The 23,020-nt window shown below is 51.0% G+C and overlaps 1 protein-coding gene across 1 annotated transcript in view; it reads right to left on the bottom strand.

The window, feature by feature from the left end:
- CUL1 (cullin 1) overlaps positions 1-23,020 on the bottom strand; it is an 83,281-nt gene that overhangs the window by 5,345 nt on the left and 54,916 nt on the right. The window contains exons 7-17 of the mRNA XM_037035525.1: positions 22,340-22,503; positions 18,004-18,166; positions 17,057-17,187; positions 8,328-8,435; positions 8,117-8,223; positions 6,869-6,917; positions 6,433-6,564; positions 4,848-4,965; positions 3,798-3,874; positions 3,538-3,669; positions 1,419-1,511 (exon numbers count right to left, since the gene is read on the bottom strand). Coding sequence (XP_036891420.1) covers positions 1,419-1,511; positions 3,538-3,669; positions 3,798-3,874; positions 4,848-4,965; positions 6,433-6,564; positions 6,869-6,917; positions 8,117-8,223; positions 8,328-8,435; positions 17,057-17,187; positions 18,004-18,166; positions 22,340-22,503 — 1,274 coding nt within the window. The remainder of the gene's footprint in view (positions 1-1,418; positions 1,512-3,537; positions 3,670-3,797; positions 3,875-4,847; positions 4,966-6,432; positions 6,565-6,868; positions 6,918-8,116; positions 8,224-8,327; positions 8,436-17,056; positions 17,188-18,003; positions 18,167-22,339; positions 22,504-23,020) is intronic.

Genomic DNA, 23,020 nt, shown 5'->3' with positions numbered 1-23,020 from the left:
AGGGGAACCACCGGTTCGGAGGTGGACTAGAGGTCTGGACAGGCACGTCTCCAAAGGAGATGCGCAGAGGGCCACGGGAGGATATTCACCATCGCCCACATCAGAGAAACGCCAACTGACTCGGCAATGAGCCACCCGCCCTGCCCGTCTGGCAGGGGTGGGAGAGCAGGGAGCAGGGAATGCTGGCCAGGGCGCGGGGCAGGTGGGGCCTGCTGGCGAGGGGACGAGCGGGCGGCTACTGGGGAGCAGTCTGGCAGGCCCCTGGAAAGGCGAATGTGAGTTATTCTGCCCCAGCCACCCCCAACCTAGGCATATACCCCAGGGTCTGAAAACACGTCCTCACGAAAGCCTGGGTGTGAGTGTTCACTGCCTTGTTTGTAACGACCAAAAGGCAGAAACGACCCGCCGTCCATCCACAAGTGAGTGGATAAGCATGATGTGGCCCACCCACACCCTGGAATATACTTCAGCCACGAAAAAGAAGAAAATGGGGATCTGTGCCCCAACACGAATGAACGTGCTGGGTGAAAAAAGGCGGGAGACGCAGAAAGCCACACGAGACAGACTCCATGTGTGGGAGGCACACCCCGAGACGGGGAGAGAGCCGTGGACCTCTGGGGCTGGGGTGGGGCTGGGTCTCCTCCTGGGGTGACGACAATGTTTCCGACAGTGGTGGTGGTTGTACACCTTTGTGAAAAACTCAACTGTAGACTTTAAAATATACACAGTTTTATGTGAAACATGTATCAACAAAAATATGTATCTTCCTTAACAGGAAGAGTAATGTTAAGTGAAGATTTAAGAGTAGCAGCAAGAGCAGTTTTGCAGGGGAGGGGTGAAGACTGGGCCACGCAAGCCGGAAGAGCACGCGGCCCACACCAGGCCGAGAGCGCCGTCCACAAGGGGCTCTATGCAAAGTGGCCCCACAGGGCACCGAGACCCCAACTCTACCCTGGGCAGGTCGCGGTGGGCGGTCGCACTCCGGCCCACAGCCCTGGGGAGAGGCCGTCCGACAGCCCTGCCCGCTGTTCTCGCACGGCTGCAATGCCGGAGCGAGGATGTCCCTGGAAGAGGATGCGCGCCCTCCAGAGCGCACTGGGCCCTGCTGACGACCCTGCAACCCGGTCTCTGCCTGGCTTTCCCCAACCCTGCTCTTCCTTAACGCCCAATGTGGAGGAGGAGGATGCAAAACCAGTGTCCTCCCAAGCATTTGACATCTGGCTCCCTAACATATTTTCAGTCAGTTCGACTCAAAGTGTTATAAAAACACAAAAACAGATTTAAATTTTAAAAAAACGTATACTAAAAGCCCAGAAGAGCAAGTTCCCAGGCAAACATCTACTCCAAACCAAAGGCTCCCAGGCCTCCCCAGCCCCACCCCCCACATCTGGGAGACCAAGGGGTGGAGGGGCAGGTACCATTTTGATCTGCGTGCTGTCCGTCAGCTGCTGCACCGCGTAGGCGTCCTCCGTGTTGTACTGCAGCAGGATCGCCATCTGGAACGTCGACGCCTGCGTGGCCCCACGCGAGAGAGAAGCAGATGTAAACACAGAGGAGACACCCAAAAACACGGCGCCGCGTCTGAGACACTGAGGACGCGGTGTATGACTCCACTACCGGCCACACGTTCCTGAAAGACGACGCTTCCCACCTCTCCAAACACTAAAATGATTCTGAATTCTCTCCTAGAGAAGATTTTGTCCATGTAAATACACACGTGTCAACACTCATTCATACACACACCCCCCATCTGGTTCATTATGGAAACACTAAGCTTCCATCTTCATATTTGTTTTTGCAAAAAGGCCAAAGAGAAGTATCTGTCGGTACACCACTGCCACAGAGCCACCTGAATATCGCATTATTATTGATTCTTTTTTCCTTAAGTACTGCCTGTGTAAAGTCTGATACAGTTTAAAGCAAACCCTGACGCTAAGGTGTATCTTTCTGGAAATTGTGTACCAGGCTCTGCAGCCTAAAGCATTACAGTGAACAGCCGTCCGCAGAGCTGTGCCCCCCTGAAATCCCTTCACCCTTCTCTCCCGTGATCCTCAGCAACAATAAAGGTCCATGAGCAGAAAGCCTTGGTCACGGGCCCCGCAGGCCTGGGTCAGTGCCTCGGATGGACAGTGGTGCTTGACAAGCCGAGAAGTGGTGCACAGGAGGGAGCAGGGCTCCACGCTCTCTCCTGGACAGGTGGGCACGGTCCCCCTCACCTCTCTAATCAGCACCCCAGATCAAAACAACCTCAAAGAAATGTCCCCTAGTTCGCTGGCAGTTTCACCCATGCATACAATCTGCCAAAACAGTTTGCATACTTAAGTCCTGGCTGGTGTGGCTCAGTGGACGGACTGCCAGCCTTTGAACCAAACTGCTGCCGGTTCGATTCCCAGTCAGGGCACAGGCCTGGGTTGCAGGCCAGGTCCCCAGTTGGGGGCACATGAGAGGCAACCACACATTGATGTTTCTCTGCCTCCATTTCTCTCTCCTTTCCCCTCTCTAAAAATAAATAAAATCTTTAAACAAAACAAAACCAATGTCATTAACAAAATTCTTCTCCCCCCATTAACAAAACTCTTAAAAAAACCCTGCATACTTACAATGGGTACCTTTTATTGCATGTAAATTATCTCAACACCATTATATAAAATTGCTTAAGACACAAAAAAAAACCCAACAAAGAAATAAAAAAATTTGTATCTTAAATAACAATACAAGGCTGGGAAGAGTAGGCTCCTGTCACGCCCTCAAACCCTCCCTGGGCCACTGGGCACGGCCAGCACACCCTCGCTTGTGTAGCTCCTACATTCAAGCTGATAAAGACCTCCGGGCCTGGTGTAACCAATATGACACATTCTAACTGTTTTATCAGAGTAGACTTATCGGAACTTTGCTGAGCAGAGTGTGAGTGTGTGGAACGCACTCCGAAGTTTCTTAGTTAAAACTGGCCCACGACTATCTTTACAAGCTCACCAGCGGATCGTCCTCAGAGAGAGAACAGAGCTACTGGCGTGAGGTGCGCCCTGCACGGGCGTTCACGCGGAAGGAACCTCTGAGACAGAGGCCCTTGACTGAAGGTCACCATCACTCGGCACGCGGCAGTGTCGCCACACCAACGGTTACCACGGACCTGAGACCGCTCGTCTCGGGGACAGAACGGCTGTCACAATTAAGCAAAGGAGCTCCAGCTGCGGCTGGAACGGCCCGGCAGGACTGGACCACACACTTACTATTAACACATCACTCCATCTTCACACCAGCTCCCAGAGCAGAAGCAGGGCCAACACCCTCCCGTTGGGAAGGGAAAACCGCCGAGGCTCGGTGTCAGCACTGAGGGACCTGCCCCTTGGCCGGGGGACAGCCAGGACTCAGCTCCTCCGACTCCTGGGACCGTGCTGCTTTGCTAACCTCTGCTCCACTTTCTCAGAAGCTTAGCTCTGGGGTTCTGTTGCGTGAATTACTGAATTCTGATTTCTGCAATTTGTCTTATCTTCACTGAGACTTAGAAAATACTCCAAAATGACAGGGTGACCTCACCTGCAAAGTGTATCTGTTCTTGAAGCAGTTGGTGACCAGCTCGCCCTTGGACAGCTGGTACAACCATGTGAGCTTCCTGCCGCTGTGGCGGCTGGCGTAGAAAGCGGTGAACCGCTGGTAGCTGCGCTCCAGCTGGAGGAGAGAGCAGCGCCGTGTGAACACAGGCCTGGCGGGCGGCCGCCCAGCACGCAGGCCTCCGCAGACCACCCGCCCCTGCCGCCCCCCTGCAGCACGTGGGCAGACAGCCAAGGGGCGCGCACCTCCGAGGGCAAGGCGAAGGTGCAGGACTGCTGGAAGGGCCACGAGCCGGAACTCAGAACCTGGATGCTGAAGTCCACTGGGCGGGAGCAAACGAGAAGGCACTGCGTTAGTCCAGGACCCGGAAGTGCTCCTTCCCAAGGCACACTCAAGACAAGGCCTGCTTCAATAGAAAACTGAGACTCCAACTTCAATTAAGTGACTTTATCAACTTAAACTAGTGAAAGGTGGGAGAGCCAGACATTCTTCTCCTCCAAAGAGTGAGTTTTCCGTCTCTCTTCTAACTCGGAACGAGGAATCCCCAGGCCCGCTCTTTTCTCTTGCTTCAGCTTCGCACCACAACTGGCGTCGCTGCAGTCAGGCCCGGAGGGGGGACGGCGCATGGAGGGAGCAGGCCCCACGGGCACACGACCGCCAGCACCACCGCCGGCTGAGCACAGGGCCACCGCACAGCGGGCAGGCCGACAACGGGGCAGCTCCCTTCCTTTCATTTAGAATGACACGGGGACTCTCACCACGTCTCGGCACAGCCAGTCACCCTGTGGCTGCCGCAGTCCTCGCGTGGGAGCCCAGCCCCCAGCACCAACCTGAAGCCACATGCTCTGCATTAGCCTGACCCTGCTTATCTGGACGGCTGTCAGTTTCTTATGCTTTAAGAAAAAATAACTTAGAGCTGACCCAAACAGGTTAAATGGAACTCTGCATGCAGGCCTGAGTTGGCAGATGCCCACTGAGGGGTGGCCCCGCCAGCCAATGGAAGAGATCGGGCTCAGGACCTGGATGCAGCCCCCAGCTCTGCTGCCTGAGCTTCCTGCCCGCTGAGCGCAGCACAGGCCCCGGGAGAGGCTGGCAAGCTCCGTGGCTGTGTCTCTAATGTCACACAGGACTCGGGGAGTACAGGGCACCCAGGGGCGACGTCTTGTTTGCCGTCCTTGAGTTCTGGATGAAGAACCCACCACCCTTCCTATCTACCACCCCTCCTGCTTACTACGCAGGGCACAGGCTTCTCTCAGAAGGGGCCCGGGGAGGGCTGGCAAGCGCGTGGTACTCACGGTCCAGCGGCTCTGAGTTCGTCAGGTGCTTCTTGAACTGCTCGTTCAAATCTTTGCTCACGCCGATGTCCTGAAACATCCGCTGAAGTTTAGAGGTATACTCAAACCCACAGGCTTGCTGAAACGAACCAGGCAACAGCTCTGTTAGCTCCCCCAGGAATGTGAGCGCATGTGCGCAGGGACCCGCGAGAAGTCGCTGTGTGCAGCATGTGCCCCACCGCTAACCACAACTGAAGCTGGCGCCATTCAACCACAGCTTACGGCGCAAACACACCCGGGGAAAATGAACACACCGCCCAGTAACAGACTGAACACTGAAGTCCTCATGCACACAGTGACTATCACTTGAGCACCTAAGAGCAGGATTTGGGACACCAGGTAGAACGCAAAGATGACACGATTTGTCTGTCTTTTAACCACTGCTGCCGGATGAGCTGGGCGCCCCAAACCCCTAGTTGAAGCCCTCATGCAGCGCAGTGGTGCCCACGGGCAGGGCCACGGGGAGGGCGTCAGTTTAAATGTGGCCACGTGATGAACCTCCATGACGGGGACAGCCACTCGAAGACGACACCAGAGAGTCCACTCTCTCTGCCACATGAGGGCATGAAAGATGGGGGCTATCATGGAGAGCCCTCACCAGAAACCACCTAGGTCGGCGCCTTGATCTTGAACTTCGCAGCCTCCATCCAGCACTGTGAGAAATAAATTCCTGTTACTCAAGCTGCCTAGTCTATGGTATTTTGTTATGGGTCCTCAGCCAAGCGAGACACCCACGTAACTATAATTTCAGGTCAAAGCACAATAGTTCCAAGTCGTAATATAACAGCACTCAACCAGCCAGCAAGCCTGGGAACAAACACTGGGTAAGTACAGAGATGGCCAAGTAAATAAAGAATGTCTTCCTTGGTGGGTGTGGCTCAGCAGACTGAGTGCCTGCCTGTGAACACAAAGGTCGCTGGTTCGATTCCCAGTCAGGGCACACACCTGGGTCGTGGTCCAGGTTCCCAGGTGGGGGTGTGGGAGAGGGGCAGTTGATCGATGCTTCTCTCCCTCCCTTACCCTCTCTCTAAAAATAAATAGTAAGATTTTTTTTAAAAGTCCTTAAAAAAACAAAACCGAACAAAAAAACCACCTTCTCAACAGCAAAGCAATGGACTCCTTCTGTCCCCCCCGCAGACACAGGGCCACAGGCAGTGACCCAAAGCACAACACAACCAAACACCCCGCTGCCCAAGGCCACCGATGCGGGAGGGTGGCCAGGGCTACATCAGGCAGCTCTGCCGGGTGAGGACAGAGCTGAGCACAGGTGTGAGGAGCCAGGGGACAGTGCTCGGACGCGGCACAGCGACTGGGCTGGTGTGTTATAGCCCAGGGTGGGGAGGTCTGGGGGAGGAGGGCACGGACTTGTCACAGGGTCCTGGCAGGCTCCCAGCAGCGGGGCAGCAGGGCCCACCTGGACAGGGTCCTCGTCACACGCTGACACGGCTTTGCCCGACTTTTAGATCATCGTATTTCTGGGGAAACTAGGAACTTCTTTTCGTAATGACCTAAAACCAGGATTTTTTCAGGAAAAGAATAAACCTACCTTTAATTTGGAGATCATGCTTGCTTCAGCGTCATCGCTCGCACTGTTCTGATGCACAAGTCTTTTGGCCAGCATCTTCGCGTAGAACTTCTGGAACACGTCCTTGTCCTCTATGTACTTGAAGACCACCATCTAGCAAAGCCGCCGAGAAAGCCCTCTGAGTGCGCCCACAGCCCGAGGTGGCCGGGGCCAGCCCGCGTGTGCCGATTCGTCTGCCTGGCGCCACGGCAGCAAACTCGGCCCCACCGTCTTTAAATATGGCCAGAGCCCGAGAACACTTCAATGACAGCAGTTTGGTCTGGACTTGCCACAGACTCGAAATAAAATGAGCGATTCTACCACTGTTCGCATTTCAGATGCCTTTTACGTAAATAAGGTTAAAACAACCTGTTGGGAGACGGACCGCGGAAAGCGGGTGTGATCATCAGGCACCTACCACTTGATTGAGCGTATCTTCCAGCTCTGCTTCTTCTGGGTTCTTGGAACTGGAATTTCAGAAAGAGGCAGGGTGTCAAACCAATCAGCACACGTTGCACTAGGCAAACGGTCACACCAGAGCGTGGGGTGGAGCACTGCCACGCCCATTCTCCGTCAGCCGGGTGTGTAAGGGGGATGACTGTCCCCACCAAAGCCACTCGGTCCCTCACAGTCAGCCTAACATGGAAGAAGGGACTGGGAAACCACCTTCAGAATAACCCACGATGAAAATCAGCAGGAGATACTAAAAAGTTCAAAAACATGTTCTGAGCCCAGTTTTAATTTAAAATATAAGTAAGTGATACTTTCTAACTGCCTCTACAACGTGCTTTCACCTTGAAAAACCGAACAGGTGTAGTTTCAGTGGCTCAGTAATAAGACACATGTAATTGGTGGCACGGGCCGGGTGGCCAGTGGGTTGGAGTGTCATCCGTGCACCAAGTGTTTGTAGGTTTGGTGCCTAGTTGTACCATGTGCAAGAGACAACTGGTCGATGTCCCCCACCCCACCCAAATCAATAAAAAAATATCCTTGGGTGAGGACTTAGAGCAAAGGATATTTATTAATACCAAAACCAGCAAAATTGGGGGTGTGAAAAACTACGGCAACAGCGCGTGTTGCTGCGACGACTAGCACAGCGGAGACGCCCTGAGCGGCCCTTCGCCGAGGATAAGCGCAGCAGACACACAGCCCGAGAAGCCCGCGGGAGACTCTCCAGCCATTAATACACACACATCGATGCCACGGGCCGGGTGAACAATGAGGTGGCTAACACGTGAGTGACACGGACAGCTATACAGCGAACTCCCTGGAAGAGGGGAGTGCCCAGCGGCCCGGGCGCAGCAGCAGCAGCAGCGCTGGGAGAGGCCCCCGCTCCGGAGACAGCCGGGGCCGCAGAGCAGGCCCTCCGCGGGAAGGAGGGCGCTCGGCCCACAGAGGCGGCCCCTGTCTGCCGCCGCCCGCCAGAGCCGCCCGCCCAATGGGCTTTTTTACCCAACAGAACAGGCCGAGCTGGCAGGTCTAACACACGTGTGACACATGGCACGCCGTGTCTTTCAGGAGGTCAAAGAGGATTATTAGCTCTGAAGTATTTTTATAGAGGAACAAAATTACACTTGCGTGTGTCAACCGTAATACCAATTTAAATTCCTCGATGAAAGCTGAGGCTTTAAGTAGGTTTATGAAGGAAGACTCGAAGTCACCGTACCTCTTCTTCAACAAGGAGTCGCAGTACCGAGCCAGCAGCTCGGGGGACTTGCTGGACGACTGAGCCATCTTGGTGACCGCGTTGTTGTTGATGAAGCGCCCACAAGCCTGCGTCACACGTGGCCCAGTTAGGGGGCGAGCTGCTGCACGCCGCCCTCCCCCCACTGCCATGCCCCGCCCCCCAAGGAAAGCCCCCGCGCCCACAGGCCCACCTTGTCCAGTGCGGCCACGAAGCCCGCGTCGTTGTTGAACGCTGACATGACCAGGGCGTTGTACTTTTTGTGGACGTCCAGCACCGTCTGGACATACATTTTGGGGTCCTTCCGCAGGGGAGACACAAACAGAGGTGGTTACTGGGAGTGAACTGCGTGTCACCGTGCTGCCACAGAGGTGCCGTCTCAGATGCCACCAAGTAGGACTAAGAAGAGCTGTGGTCCCATCATCAAAGCACGCACGGTATTTTGTTCACAGGCACAATACTACATATTCCCCACACCTGAAATTAAATACCAATTTCAAGTTTGTATGAGAAACAGTGACAGTTTCTACAGGAATGGCTCTGCTTTGCTAATTTTTGTTAAAAATTCATATTCTGGATTCCAGTCACCAGTAACCTAGCAGTCAGCGGGCAGGCAGTGCTGAGGATGCTGTCGTGGGCCGAGGAGGCAGGAACTGGGGCGGGCCAGACCTGTGGAGGGGCTGACTTGCCCGCCCTCCGTGGGCAGATAAAGGGAACCGAGAGGGGAAAGGCCAGGGCCCGGGAGAGAGGCAGGCAGCTGGGAAATCTCTGGACCAAGGGCCATCATGACGGGAAGGGAAGGGAACGGAAATGTCGGACACAGGGGAGGCTTCTGGCGTGATGCACGAGGAGACAGCATGCAGCGGGCAAAGGAGACAGACCTGGCGATGATGGCAACAGAGCGGCCGATGCTGAGCCGTGCCAAGCCCACACCGGGCCGGTCACAAGCTCGTCTCCCTGCACCCCCACAGATAAAGAAACTAAGTCATGGGGAAGCATCTGGTCAAGAGGTTAAGCGGCTGCAGAGCTGGGGGCAGCAGCCAGGGAGCCCGGCTCCCAGGTTCAGCATCGTCTCTGGAGCTCGGGCCGGGGGAGCCTGTGGGACGAGTCAGAGGCCCCGGCCTCACCCTGAGCCCCAGCAGAGCTGAGGCTGTGACACAGCACAAGGAGGAGGAAGTCCCGTCACCACACAAAACACGAGAACTGAGGCACAGGGAGCTTAAATTAAATGGTTTGCAAATGTTCCCAATTTCTTGGCAGATAGTAATCCTCAGTGTTCAAGAAGAGAAACCGAAATTCCCCAAGTCTTAAATATTGTGCATTTTTGTAACTCTTTATTTAGTTGTTTTTTTAGTAACATTAAGTAACCATTAAAAGTAAATCCCTTTTCCGTGATAGTTACAATAAATTTCAGAGCTTTTCTGTTATAACAAAAATGGAAGGTTTACCGTTACTATGAACAATTTATTGTGACAAGGTAATTCTGACGTGTGAAGCGGCCTCTACCCGATACAGACGTTTAATAAGAGAACACATTAAAAGGGAACTTAATACACAATCATTGCAAAATAAAAACCACTTAAGACACTGGGAGCTGACACCAGGTGTGTCTCTCAGGTGAGCATGACCCGTCCCACTCACAGAGCACACCCCAAAGCGCCTCCCCGCGGGCGAGCGTCACACTGCACACGCGCTTGTTTCTTCACCAGTGGAAACGGTGTCTGCCCAACTTCACTTGGTTTTGCATTGCAACTGATAATGCTTTTGCCAATTCAGATTTTAGATAGCTATCTGGTCTCACATCAAATTTCATCACAACAGTCACACGTTCTCCTTTTCACGTTTTTCTGTAAAAGTACTGACACTGACCTTTAGCCTCCGGCAAAACCCCTAGCACTAGAGAATGCCAGCAAAAGCCGTCGGGCACATTTGAGTAAAACGACACTCAAGGTCAACACACCACAAAAAAACTGCAGGTCAAAACCACCAATTTAAAGACTCGTTTTGCTTCCAAAACTTACTACTTCTTAGAACACCACTCCCACGGCCTCCCAGATTCACATGAACTATCTTACGAACATCAACATATTAATACTTATTTTATTTGCACGAATGACTCACTCTAGCAGCACGGGGCCATACACACACACACTGTGTCACCTACAAGGAGGACGGGTGGAGATGACCCTCGCCCCCCCACGGTGCGCCCCAGTGCCCTGCCCCTGCTCTGGCCATCATCAGTGGACTCCTCGGAACCAGGAATTTCTGTGTTGACTGTGTCCTGGCAGGAGAATTACAACGCTTTCCCCTATTTTCTTGATAAATTTTTCTCAGATTTAGGATGTGTAAAAATAAAAGTATCTCAAAAAATGCCAGGAAAGAATTCACCATGGAAAGACAAATCTTCCCCAAGAGCATAGAAGTCTTAAGACTCCGTTTTCAAGATTCTCGTTCTGACAGGAGAAGACCCAGCCAGGAGTCCAGTTGGTGAGAAGTCGGGGTTGGAATGGCACCCACGAAGGAAACTTTTGGCCTCTGAGATAGAGAACAAAGGTGCCAGGGAGCCCGACAAGGGCAGATGGAGATGGGCACACAGTGGGTCAGCACAGAGGAGAGAGTTTAAAGAAAGGGGCAGCCAGGAGTGCCCAGGAGAGAGGACTCCAAAGGTGTGAGATGAGCAACCACGAGACGGTGGTTCCGAGGGCATCGGGCACGGCTGTAATGGGAAAGGGGTGAGGAGTGGAGGGGAGAGATCAGCTGGATCAAATGCATTTTCAAGAAAATGAAGACGCGTGAATCTTCGATGGGTGAGAAACGAAGGCAGCAGTGACTGGTTTGCTTACCACTGCCCGTCCCCCAGTCTGACACGGAGCACCCTGCCTGCGAAACAGTCGTGCAGGGCCGCCCGGGGGACCCACCCAACCCTCAGGCTCTCAGCTGTCCTTCCCAGCCAGTGCCTGCCGGACCAGCTCCCACACCTGCCCTAGTGAGCGAGTCTCCCTGCCCCAGCCCTCTTCTGGATCGCTCTCTCTCCATCTCTCTGTTTTCTCGTTTCCAGTTCTTTCCTTCTGGAATTTTGGTAAGCATATCCGAGCCAAACTGACAACACATGCCAGGGCGCGATGTCCAATGCTCTGCGTCCACGTCTCTCCTCTCAACATTTTTTTAGGGAAAAACCCAAATATATCGGAAATCACAGAGAATAGTGAAATACACCCCATACTCACCACCCAGCTTCAACAAGCGACTGAACACAAAGCCTGCCCACTGCACAGCCTGTCTCCTCTGACTCCCTCCCTTCTCCACCCCACGCCCAACCCCGGCCAGCCCTGTATCGCTCTCCATCTGGACCGCGGCACTGACCTAAATGGTACACTCACAGTCCCCTTCATCCTCGAAACCCATGTCCTACGCAGCAGTTTCTTTTAAATAAAGCAGGAGGCAACCCTGGCTGGGCAGCTCAGCTGGTTAGAGCGTCCTCTGATACAGCAAGGTTGTGGGTTTGATCTCCAGTCAGGGCACAGATAAGTATCGAGTAATGAAGGCATAAATAAGTGGAACAACCAATCAATGTTTCTCTCTAAAAATCAATTAAAAATGAATAAAACAGATATCTGATGTCATCAGTTTCATGCTTATTACAACCCTCCCCGGCTTCCTCTGGGCTCAGGAGTCAGGCAGTGGCTCCCACGGTTTCAGTTTTGCCTCGGGCCACTTCCCTCACCCGTGTCACCCTGGACCTCCTGGTTCTTGGGGCCGGTGGTGGTTACACCACGGAGACTCTGCTGTCGAGGAGCCTTGTGAACGCCGATCCTCCATCGGTCTCGAGCATTCTCAGGGGAGCTCTCTGAGCGCCCTGGCACACGCACGGCCCAAACCCCACTGGAGCGCCAATCGCTGAATCGTGGCCAATGGCAGCCTCTCTTGCCAAGACTGCCCAGATGCTGCCTACTGCTCCCCCCAAGTGCCTAGGGCAGCGGTGCCCACCAAGCCTGTTACGTGGCCAACTCAGAAATGCAATCATTATGGTGTTATTACCTTTTATTCCACCAATTCCCACTGCGAACGATGCCTCCCAGAACTTAGCTTCTCTCTGATGCTATTTTAGACAGTGAGGGGTGCACCGCATATGAAGAGGTCTGAGGGCATGGGCCCCTTGGGAGCCGGTGGGTGCATGACCTGACTTCTGAGGACCACCTGGGACCCTCAGTAACATCCTAGTACTGCCTGCCACCAGAGGTACACTGGGTACAGCAGGCTGGAGGGGACACGCTCACCTGTCCAAACCAGCACAGACCCACCCGGTCACTCCACAGGAGCCTGCTGGCACCCAGAGCTACCCGAATCGCCACGCCTCTCGTCCAGCCAGGCTGACAGCCCGTCGGAGAGCGCCCCAGGCAGGGCACACGGGCCGCATGGGGGCGCCAACAGTCTCACCTCCAGGTTGCTTTTCTCTGAGGAGGAGGGGAGGGACAGGAGAGAAATGAAGTCGCACTGACTGACTAACACACCTCTAAATTCTCCGGCAGCAGCACAAGCCTTTTCCCATCAGCACTGGCACGTGGTCTCACTGGGCACCAAACGCAGAGAGGCGCAGTCTCGGCCCGTAATTAATGAGTCTTTAACGTGAGCATCTCACCTGCAGATTCTGATCAAGGTCAGCAAGTTCCCGACCTCAGGGACAGACCGTGGGCCCGATGCCTGCCCCACCCCGTCACACCCTGGCTGCTTGTGCCCCTCGCCATGGCTCCGAGCTCCTTGGCCCAGCCCTGACAGTGTGAAGGCCCGACGCTGACTGGGCAGCAGAGTGATCAGAGGAGAAATATTAAATTCTCAAAGTGAAACTACCGTGACTTTCCAGGGAAAGCAATGGCTTCTCCGAGAGGAAGACGGGTGTGGCTGAAGCAACGGTACCCCGAAGGTCAGCGTGCAGGAGCCCATCTCAACAGGGAAGGTGGTGAGAGTCGAGGTCAGAGGCTGTCTCTCTGGTCTTGAACCAGGCTCGGGCCACTGCAGGACTTAGAAACACGTGGCAAAGATGGACCCAAAATAGTTTGACATGGGGTGTAAGGCCAGATTTGGACAGGGAGCCATCGCCAGGGCTGGTCTGCTTGTGAAAGGATTAGAGCCTTCCTGACAAATGAAAGAAAGAGGGGTTCACCCTTCATGCAAACAGGAAACAACGCATCTTTGCAAAGTCTGGTTATCCCAGGCCAAAACAGACACCTGAGTACTCTTTCTGTTGGAGAAAATGACCGTCCTTCACACCCCACGGCAAGGAGGACACGAGCTCACGAACTCAGCTCCGTGCTTTCCGCCCCGGTCCACGCGGCCAGCGTTTGCTCGCGCACCGTGCGACCAGTCAGTCTGACTCTCCTCCAAGACGGCTTCTTCCGCCCACAGCAACTTCTTAACGCTGCCTCTCCCTTTTCTACACTCTGGTAATCTCCTTTGTTCTGTTTTTAAAAAGTGTTTTATCGTAAAAAATTATCAACCACACAAAATGAAAAATAGTAAAATCAACTCCCTACAGCCTAGGGTGTTCTCATCCCCCCTCTCCACATGGGCTATGATTTTATGGACGTGCACCCCATCTCCCGCCAGCAGGGCCAAGTTCGACACCAACGTGAGGTTCCTGGGCTCATTTCCTCACAGCGAGGGTCACCCCTGCCCCCGTTTCCATCCACAGACGGTTCAAGTCAGGACTGGGCCATTGCACTCCAGCAGGGAAAGGGACCCTTGGATGGACAAACCGGCCAGAGCACTGAGTCCTGCTGCTGCTCTGCTCATCCTGACAGAAGTTCGCCCACTGTCAGGCATTTATAATCACCTCCGACTCGGCTTCCCAATCCAAACCCCAATGATCCCCAATGCTGGTAAGGCCCCAGGCTCACCCCTCAGCCCCCTGCTGAGGGCTGTGCTCCGAGCTCTCCCATGGCACTCGACTGAGCACTGCCCAGGGCGGGTGCTCCCTTCTGCAGGCACCAGCTGCACATGTGCCCTCACAACTCAGCCCTCCATCTCTGCAGCCCAGCGCCGCCCCTCAGACCAGAGGCCTGCTGGACAGCCAAGTACCCACAAGTCCACTGACTGTAGCTGCCTTCCAGTCCAGCCCCAGCCAGCCTGGGACACTGAGTCAAGAAGCGGTGTCAAAGGGGACCTTGCTTAGCTGCTCCCATGTCCGCCCTGAAGACAGGGTGATGGAGCACCTTCCTGTAACCTGACTTAGTTTATTCACGAAGCTCTTTGTAGGGAATGACAATAGCACCCAAGTGCCAGGGAACTGCGTGGTAATGAAAAACTCGGCGTGGAGTCAGGTGTATCTCTCACACTCATTTTCCAAGCTTAAAAACTGTGCTCTCAAAGTAAGTAAATCCCTTCTAAGATTATGTATAATTGTGTGTGTGTGTGTGTGTGTTTACTTAATTCCAATAAATCCCTGCTGCTTTTTTTTTTTTTTTTTAGCATCCGTGGGCTTTGGAAAACGACCATGGCTCAGGCTACAACATACCTCCTGCATTTGACTGCAGATGTGATGAAAATTAATGCCTACAGGTTAGCAGCTATATTGGTTCGTTCTTACATGGTTTAAGCACCTACTGTGAACAGGCTAAGCACAGACACACATGCCAAGACCCTGCAGGTTGCAGGGCTTCCCCTGGTGGTGAACATAGGCACAGCCATGGCCCAGACCCGGGGACTGGGCTGCCATGCACTCAAGCAGATGGCCCTGCCACTTAGGAGTCCACTGAGACTTTCTGAAAGAGAGTAAGACAGAAATTTGGGAAAAAACTTCTTTTGGAAAAAATAAAAGTACTTGCTTTCATAAAGAAAAAAAATTTTACAAAGAAAAAACCAGTCTCATGAGTTTGGCAGAAAAAGTTCTCATGGAAATAATAATTCTAATTAGTAACATTAAAGAAATGCCTGATTTGAAAGTTAAGGCAAACTCAGTGCACGTTTACTAAGTTTTTATGTAATTATTCTTCATGGGAAAATCTTTATTTTGGTTTTTAAGTTCAGGATCCTGAGTTGCTGACATTTAAATAATAAAAGTATTATTTAAAGGCTTAGTTTTTAGTAAAATGTAACTGCCGGTAAATATAGTTTCACTGTGCTGCTGCCCGCTAACGGTTCAGTTTTCACAAACAGAAAAGCAGTTTGGCCAGAAGCCGGACGTCTGCCCTAACTGGCCACGAAGAAGTAAAGACAAGCCGCACGGACCGAGTCGGGCAGGCTGCGGACTTCGCCCAAATGAGACACCACGGTGGCACTTGAGAATCACAGAACAATTCTCTCTCCAGTTTAGGCCCCTACTTTGGTTTGAAAAAGACAGACATTAGAAGTAATACTCCCTCATTCTATGAAAACAAAAAAGGCAATTGAGTGTCTATTTTTAATCTAACCATATTCACTTGGAACACGAGTGCCCTGAGGCCAACCTCATGCCTCTAACATGTAACAGTTTACATGCAAAAGCAAAACCGGCCTTGCTTTTCTGAATTCCTCTGATCCTCATCTCATGAAACGACAGGATGAACCCCTAACTGACTTCGAGGAAAGTTAAATCTTTTCATGCTTGGCTCTCTGCTCAAATGGCCAACCTTTGATTTAATGGCCATGAAAACACCTTACATTATGCAAACAGCATCTTCACCAAGCCAGCCCCTTCCAAATCACATGTGTGTGGGTGCGTGCGTCTACCAAGCCCTTTAAAAAGGGACATTTAGTTTGGAAACAAGAGATGTTGTCAGGATACAAGCACGCTACAAACGTTTTACTCACAGAAACTCTACCCTCACTATTGTTAGTCCACTTCTTTTCACACTGACAGGAGAAGCAGCTTGCTGAAGGTCCCCATCAGTGCCAGGGGCGGGGGCTGGGGTCTGACCCCAGACAGGCTGCGCTGGGGCCAGCACTCGCCGGCTCCTCTGTCGCACCACCGTATGTCCACGGCTGTGACATCCTCCTTAGGCTTACACTAAAACCTGGTATTCTTCCCACAAACCCACTGCTGCACCAGCTCCCTTCCACCTTGTAGGTATAAAATTATTTCATAAACGTAAAGGAAGGCATTTACATTCACCCCTCTGGTAATTCACAGAGGTGGCAACGAGCGAGGCAGCAAGCGCCAGGGCTGAAAGGGGAAAAGGAGTCTCCCACAGGCAGACAGCAGGGGCAGAGGGCTTTCTAAAAACACAGTAAAGGAGAGAGCGTGGTCAGAAATAACAGAACACAGTGAAGGCAGGGAGACAAGGAGTTCTCCGAGGCAGACATCAGCACTAACTGCGTCCCAGAAGATTTCCTTCTCCGGTAGTTGTCCCCCACAGCCAGAATTAAAGTTCACAACAGGGACAAGACTGAAGACAACGTACCTGTCTCAGAAACGGGTGATACTTCCTGTGTAACATCGTTACGTGACGCACAGGTGACCTGGCAGGAATGCCCTACACACCCCTGGGGCGGAGCAAGTGGGTGAGAAATGCTACACATTTCAGGGCCTCGCCAGGGCCAGCAGCCCTGCGACCCTCACCTGGAAGGCAGTTCTCCGTTAACGTCCCTAAAAGGCCCACCTGGGGTCTGGCAGGGCCAGGGCAAGGCTCCAAGGAGGCTCTGGCCTATTCTCCCTGAGGTGGACTCTTCTAAGTGGGCAAAATGTAATAGAGGATACATAGGAATAAATGTATAAAGAAATGACACCCTTACTGCCTATGAAGTGCCAAAGGAGAGTTTTGGGAGGTGTTTGCTACCCAGTGCTGGGCACTGTCTTTAAAAAGCCACACAAGGTTCTCTCCGGGGGCGGGGTGGGGTGGGTTTTAGGAACTACACGGCAAACGGAAGTCACACCTGAGTCCGGGCACAGAGACACAGAACGTGTGCCTGCAGCCCGGCCCGGCCGCAGCGCTGCGGAACAGCACTCACATTTAACGCAGCCTCCCCGCACTTTTCGATCGCTGCAAGGCCCTGATTGTGAATGTGCGTCTCCAGAAGCTTTTTCAGCTCTCCCAGGCCGTCCTGGATTCGAGACACAAGGTTATACATGCGACCCAAATCTGAAAGAAAAAGGCAGCACCTTTACGCACTGAGTAAAACTCTGCACACCCACCCCACAAGTGTGTGTTTAGCCCGAGAGGGACAATACCCTGAAATAAAATAGTCATGTTTCTAGGCTTAATTGCAATATTTTGCATTTAGCATAGAGTATGTAGCGGGCACTAACAAAAATTATGTATTACTAAAGTTTTACTTTTCCTCTCACTGTGAGGACCCACTAGCACAGCAGAGAAAAAAAATCTTATCAGGAAATACCTACTGCTTCCTAAGCATCGGGATTAAATCTATGCCTGGCATGTAACAGGTGCTCACAAATATATTTGAAAAGATTAGTTTAAGGAGATACAAATATCCATCTCAACTATACAAGCCAATGAATCATAAAAGAGCCACAAGTTATTGTATGTATGGCATATGTTAATTTATGAGCGCCAAGGAAGAAAAATCCCAAATCCATGTTTTTATTGATCTCCTAATACACCCCAGTAAAACATGGAGGGATAAGAGAAATACAAAAGAAATGCTTTTTATCTCGAAGAATTTTCAAAAGAAAAATGTTCAAAAAACAAAACCAGGAGCACTACCTTAATGTTAAAGTCACACAACAAGTTGTACTTCAAACTAAACTGAAAAGATGCTCCTCCCCAAAGCCACCTCCCCCAGGGTCTGTGATCAATCCACAACAAGGTGCATGCACACGAATATCTCAAAAACTGACTCGTGTTCATAATGCCGTTAACTCTGAGTCAAGAATTTCACCTTCAGAACCACAGATGGCAATAAACCCCCGCAGGTCCGGAGGCAGAGCGGCTCACCTTCGTTTTTGTCGGCATCCAGCAAGTTCTGGAACTCCGTGTGGAAGATCTCCAGGTGCTTCTCGATGAGCACCTGCTCGCACTTGCGCGCCAGCTCGTCCTGGGTGCTCTCGTGCAGATAGACCTGCACCCGCCGCTGCTCCTCCAGCAGGCGCGCCTCTGCCTGGGGGGACGGGACTCACTTGAGAAGAACTGTGACTCAAAGAACGGCAAACTAAACTCACAGACCCGCTCTGACAAAACACGATTTGAGAAAAAAGGAGAGAGGGATTCTTTGATCTGAGGGTGAACGCCAGCTGTGTTTAAGGGGTCCTTGGTGTGTTTCCTTTTCTCTGCACCACAAACTTCCCACTAACCTCCTTTCTAAACGACTGGACGAAGTCGCAACGCCCAGTGTCCTTCCTCCCGACACGCAGCATGTCACCTGCAGCGTGTCACCTGCGGGGAGCCCTCTACCTGACACTCTCACAGCCTTGGGCCCGTCCTGCGTGCGCAGCGCCAAGGACCACTGCTGCGGCTGGCAGCTATTTGGGCTAGAACTCATTCCCGAAATGTCCGCGTGAAAGTGATTACTGGTGATCAGATTTTTAAAAAAATTAAATAAAAGACCATTATGGCCAATTTCTTGCCAATCATTACATATGCACCTCTGAAATGTAATGGATTACTTGTGCATCTCAATTTTACATCACACCAGAGACAGGTGTGGTGTCAAGTATCACTGAGTGACCACTAAATTACTAAAGCAAAAGATGTTTTAGTGATAATCTGAAATTAGTCACATGATTTGAAAGAAGAGACAGAAATGATATGCTCATTATAAAAATGCCAATAGTCTCCAAAACAATTTTTAAATTTGGTGTAATTTTGGAGAAATCTGGAAAAATTCAACTGGAAGAATATCCAAGAGCCAAGAAAACATAAAATAAAAAAAAAAACAATTAGAACTGGCAACTGTCAACAATTAGTAACAGAGGGACAACTGTTTAAACTACAGAAGTTAGATTAAAACCTAAATAGTTACTGGTGAACAATAAACTTGAAAAATAGCTGTAGTAGTTATCAAAAGGTCAATATCCTTAACATATTACTGATCTCTGAAAAATCAGCAAGTATAGCCACATTACAAACATGGAAAAGGAAAAGAAACAATTTACAGCTCTGGCTGGTGTGGCTCAGTGGACTGAGTGCCGGCCTACAAGCCAAAGCGTTGCTGGTTCGATTCCCAGTCAGGGGACATGCCTGGGTTGTGGGCCAGGTCCCCAGTACAGGATGCGTGAGAGGCAACCACACATTGATGTTTGTCTCCCTCTCTTTCTCCTTCCCTTCCCTTCTCTCTAAAAATAAGTAAAATCTTAAAAAAGCTTGCAAAAGCCCCACAGCGTTATTCCAGTTTGGTTTAGTATACATACTTAGTAATAGTGCCACAACCTTATTTTACTTATATTTCCCAGAAAGTCTACGGTTATTGCACATTTTTCCCCAGTTACAAAGTTATTTTAAAACGTAGTAAGAGATTTTTATGTGCTTTAACTCAGAGGTCCAAGGTGAAGGGCCTGCTGCTTCGCCATCTAATGCTGCATTAAGCACAACACACCTCAGGAGATAAAGCAGATGAAACACAGGGTGTGCAAACCCAAAGGGCCACTTTTTCTAAGTTAAATCATTTCCTGCATGAACATAATCATCTTCGGCAGTAAAAACTCATCTCTCTTAAAAACTCCTTCTCCTGCAACAAACTTGACCGCTTCCCAGACAAGGCCGATTCACACTGGGGCACGTGCTCGCCGCTGGGTGGTCTGCACACAGAGGCCGCATGCTGCAGACTCTTCCTGAAGCTGCCGGGAGGGGAGGGAGCTGTAACTGGTACCCTGAAGGCCAGAGAGGCCTCGGTAATCACTGGTTTCACTCACAGGGAAAGAAAGCTGGGCCCCAGGTGTTGTACTAGTAGGTTTCTGGAAGGATGGCCATTTACATCCTTGGTTGTTTTTAGGTCAAGCTCTTGACTGTCACTGGACTTGGCAGTAAGTGCATGAAAATACCAAGATGAAGTTCAAAACGACTAAAAATTAAGCAATTAAAGACTGTCCCTATTAATGCTACTAGAATCAGTTCATGATAAAAACAAATGGAAAAAAAACAGACAAAAAAGGTAAGCAAATTAATGAAAGCATGTTATTTTTCAAACGTTTTAAATGCCATTAGAAACCTAGGAGTCACACAGATTTTCAGTAGCTCGGACTAGTCTCCAGGACCTGAGACGGTGAGATGAGTCACAACACTGCTGGGGCCCAGGCCTAGTGCCGTTCGCTCACTTGAGAAGTGTTTCCACTCGAAGATTCCTGACAACGCAGAAAAGGGAGCAGAGACCCCCAGAGAATCTGGGCACTAGTACCAGTTGCTGCGAAAGCAGAATACATCTTTTTGATCTCAGTGTTGTTCATGAGTCTGTACTCTATGTTCCACTAGAACATTGGAATATAAATACACTTTCCCCTTAGGTTACTGAATAAACCATGCCCCCCCGCCCCCATCATCCTGCGGTTCTGCACACCCTCAGACACACTGGAGGTTCTGAACAATGTGCAGTGTAATACCCAGCACATCATGCTTGCTCTTTGCCAAGTGTAACACGTACATTTATAATAGCTCATCACTCCCATTTTGCAGATGAAGCATCTGAGGAACAGGTTAAGACCAAGCCCCTAGTAAATGGAAAAGTGGATTTAAAGCTAGACTCAGCCAGTTTTGCGTGTAGGCAAGAGCAGAACTGTTTCGTTGCTGCTGGTTCCGTGCCTGATTCTGCAAACAGCCGCCCTGCTCTGGAGTGCTTGTGGAGCTCTGGCCTAACAAGCTGAGCTCACTGCACCGGGGACTCCTCTGCTCCTCAGGGCGGGCCACTGACAGGGCCACGGCCCACGGCCATGTCCATGGGAAGAACAGGCTCGCTCACTACAGTGATGTGTACCTTGGCCAGTCGATAAAGGCCTCACTTTTAAAACATGCCCCATTTAAAAAGACTCAACATAAATGACAGAGTTCAACAAATGTCCTATTTATGAAATGACAGGCAATGCTAAGATTCAAAACAGATGGTTTCAAAAGTCTGTCTGTCAGGCAGCTGTTTGAAAGTCTGAATGAGCTGGTTAGGTTCCAGGTCAGCATACAAAAGCTAGCTTAAGCATAAACATACACAAAGAACTGTTACTCTTCCACACTTCTGAAGAGTTTCATTTTTGGTAGGTTTTGAGACACCAAAAATTTGTGCGTCAAGGACTTCCAGCTTCTAAGGCCCGCTGATCATCACTATCTCCTACCGGGCAATGGACGCAGAAGGGCCGCACTAGTGGGCGGGACCTGCCGTGGTGAGAGGGAGCTGCTGCTCTGAGGAAGCGACTTACTAACGTTCTAGCTCAGTGTGTGGGAAGAGAGTCTGCAGCCTGGCTGAACGGAGCACCAGGGGGGAAGCACACGCCAGGCCCGTCAGCCCTAGACTCCCTGGAAATCTTGTACATCTCCGGTGCGCCAAAACCTGCCTGGAGGAAAGTAAAGTTGTACTGGAACACAGCCAATCCCACCTGGGCAGGTATTGCCGTGGCTGTGTGGGCACCACAGTGCAGAGCTGAACAGCTGCACGGGACCACAAGATGGACAGTCTACACCATTTACTGCCTGGCCCTCCGTAGACAGTTTGCTGACTCCTGACCCGGGTCATCCCTCAGAGCAAAAATCTAGGATGGCTGGAGCCCCAAAGAAAGAGGACAAAGAGCAGCCGTCCTGGAACCTCACCGCGACACTACCCGGTAGGAGACGGCTCCACGGCTCCACGACCCAGACCTGCCGAACCTTCCGCATGAGGACTGGGCTCCTCCGGCATCAGGATGGCCTCTCCTCTAACACACACTGAAGGCTGAGCCACAGAGTTTTAGGGGATAGTTTGGAAGCAAAAAAGTGAAGCTTAAGTCTGCAGATCTGAGACTACTTGTTAAAAACGTATTTTCTCTTGACATGGTGAGACTGCGGCTTGCACACGATGTCGAGATACATTCTAGGAGGGACAGTGCAAACCGCACAAGTCATACAACTACTGTGGCTGTACCCTCAGAACAGGGGTGACAGCACGGAGTTGTGATGATCAGACTCTTCTACGAAAGCCCCGTCAAAACAGGAGTGTCTGCGTGCACTACAGACACACACAGCAACACTGCCTAGGAATTCCTACTCCTACACTACTAGGAATTCCTACTCCTACTCCAACACTGCCTATTCCTACTCCTTTGACAGGAATAACTCTTAACAGAAGTCCACATAGATAGAGTGCTGTATTTAAGCTTACCTTTTTCATATACTCAGTGACCGGGTTCTGCTGCAAGAATTCAGTACTCTCTCTGGTATAAAACCTCTCCGTGTCAGCCAAAAACTGCGACTCAAAGGATTCTTTATACACTGTTAACGTAGGGCCCTTTGCAAATGCATCATCTTCATTCAGCCCCAACTCCACTAGAAAGAAATATGAACTATATTTCAATTACCCTATTTTTATTACATTTTACAGAATATATTTAGGTGTAGCATCAAGTTTAAGTTGTGTTTAAACAGTAAACATGGCCCTGGCCAGGTAGCTCAGTTGGTTAGAACATCGTCCTGACAGGCCAAGGTTGTAGGGGTTCAATCCCCACTCAGGGCACATACAAGAAACAACCAATGAATGCACAAGTAAGTGGAACAACAAATCAATGTTTTTCTCTCTCTCTAAAATAAAAAAGTAAATGTAAAAATGGCAGGACATAAAGTCTTATTTATCAGTATCAAAGCACATTGTTTCTATAAAAACAAAACAAAACAAGACACACAAAAGCAAGTAATTCTGACTCATGGCCAGGCATGCTTCAAAGTTATCATGAAGTTTATTTAGAAAACTTATATTTCCTGAAAGTGTGAAAATAAGAAAAATGACAAATCTCAAACTTTTAAAAATACAAAGCTACTTTTTTCAAGCTCTGTAGTACTTTATTGG

The sequence above is a fragment of the Sturnira hondurensis genome, unplaced genomic scaffold, assembly GCF_014824575.4.
Source record: "Sturnira hondurensis isolate 20B ecotype Veracruz unplaced genomic scaffold, ASM1482457v3 Scaffold0022464, whole genome shotgun sequence".
NCBI classification, from domain to species: domain Eukaryota; kingdom Metazoa; phylum Chordata; class Mammalia; order Chiroptera; family Phyllostomidae; genus Sturnira; species Sturnira hondurensis.
Note: the sequence above shows the minus strand (reverse complement) of the source record. Positions and strands in the feature narration are given on the sequence as shown.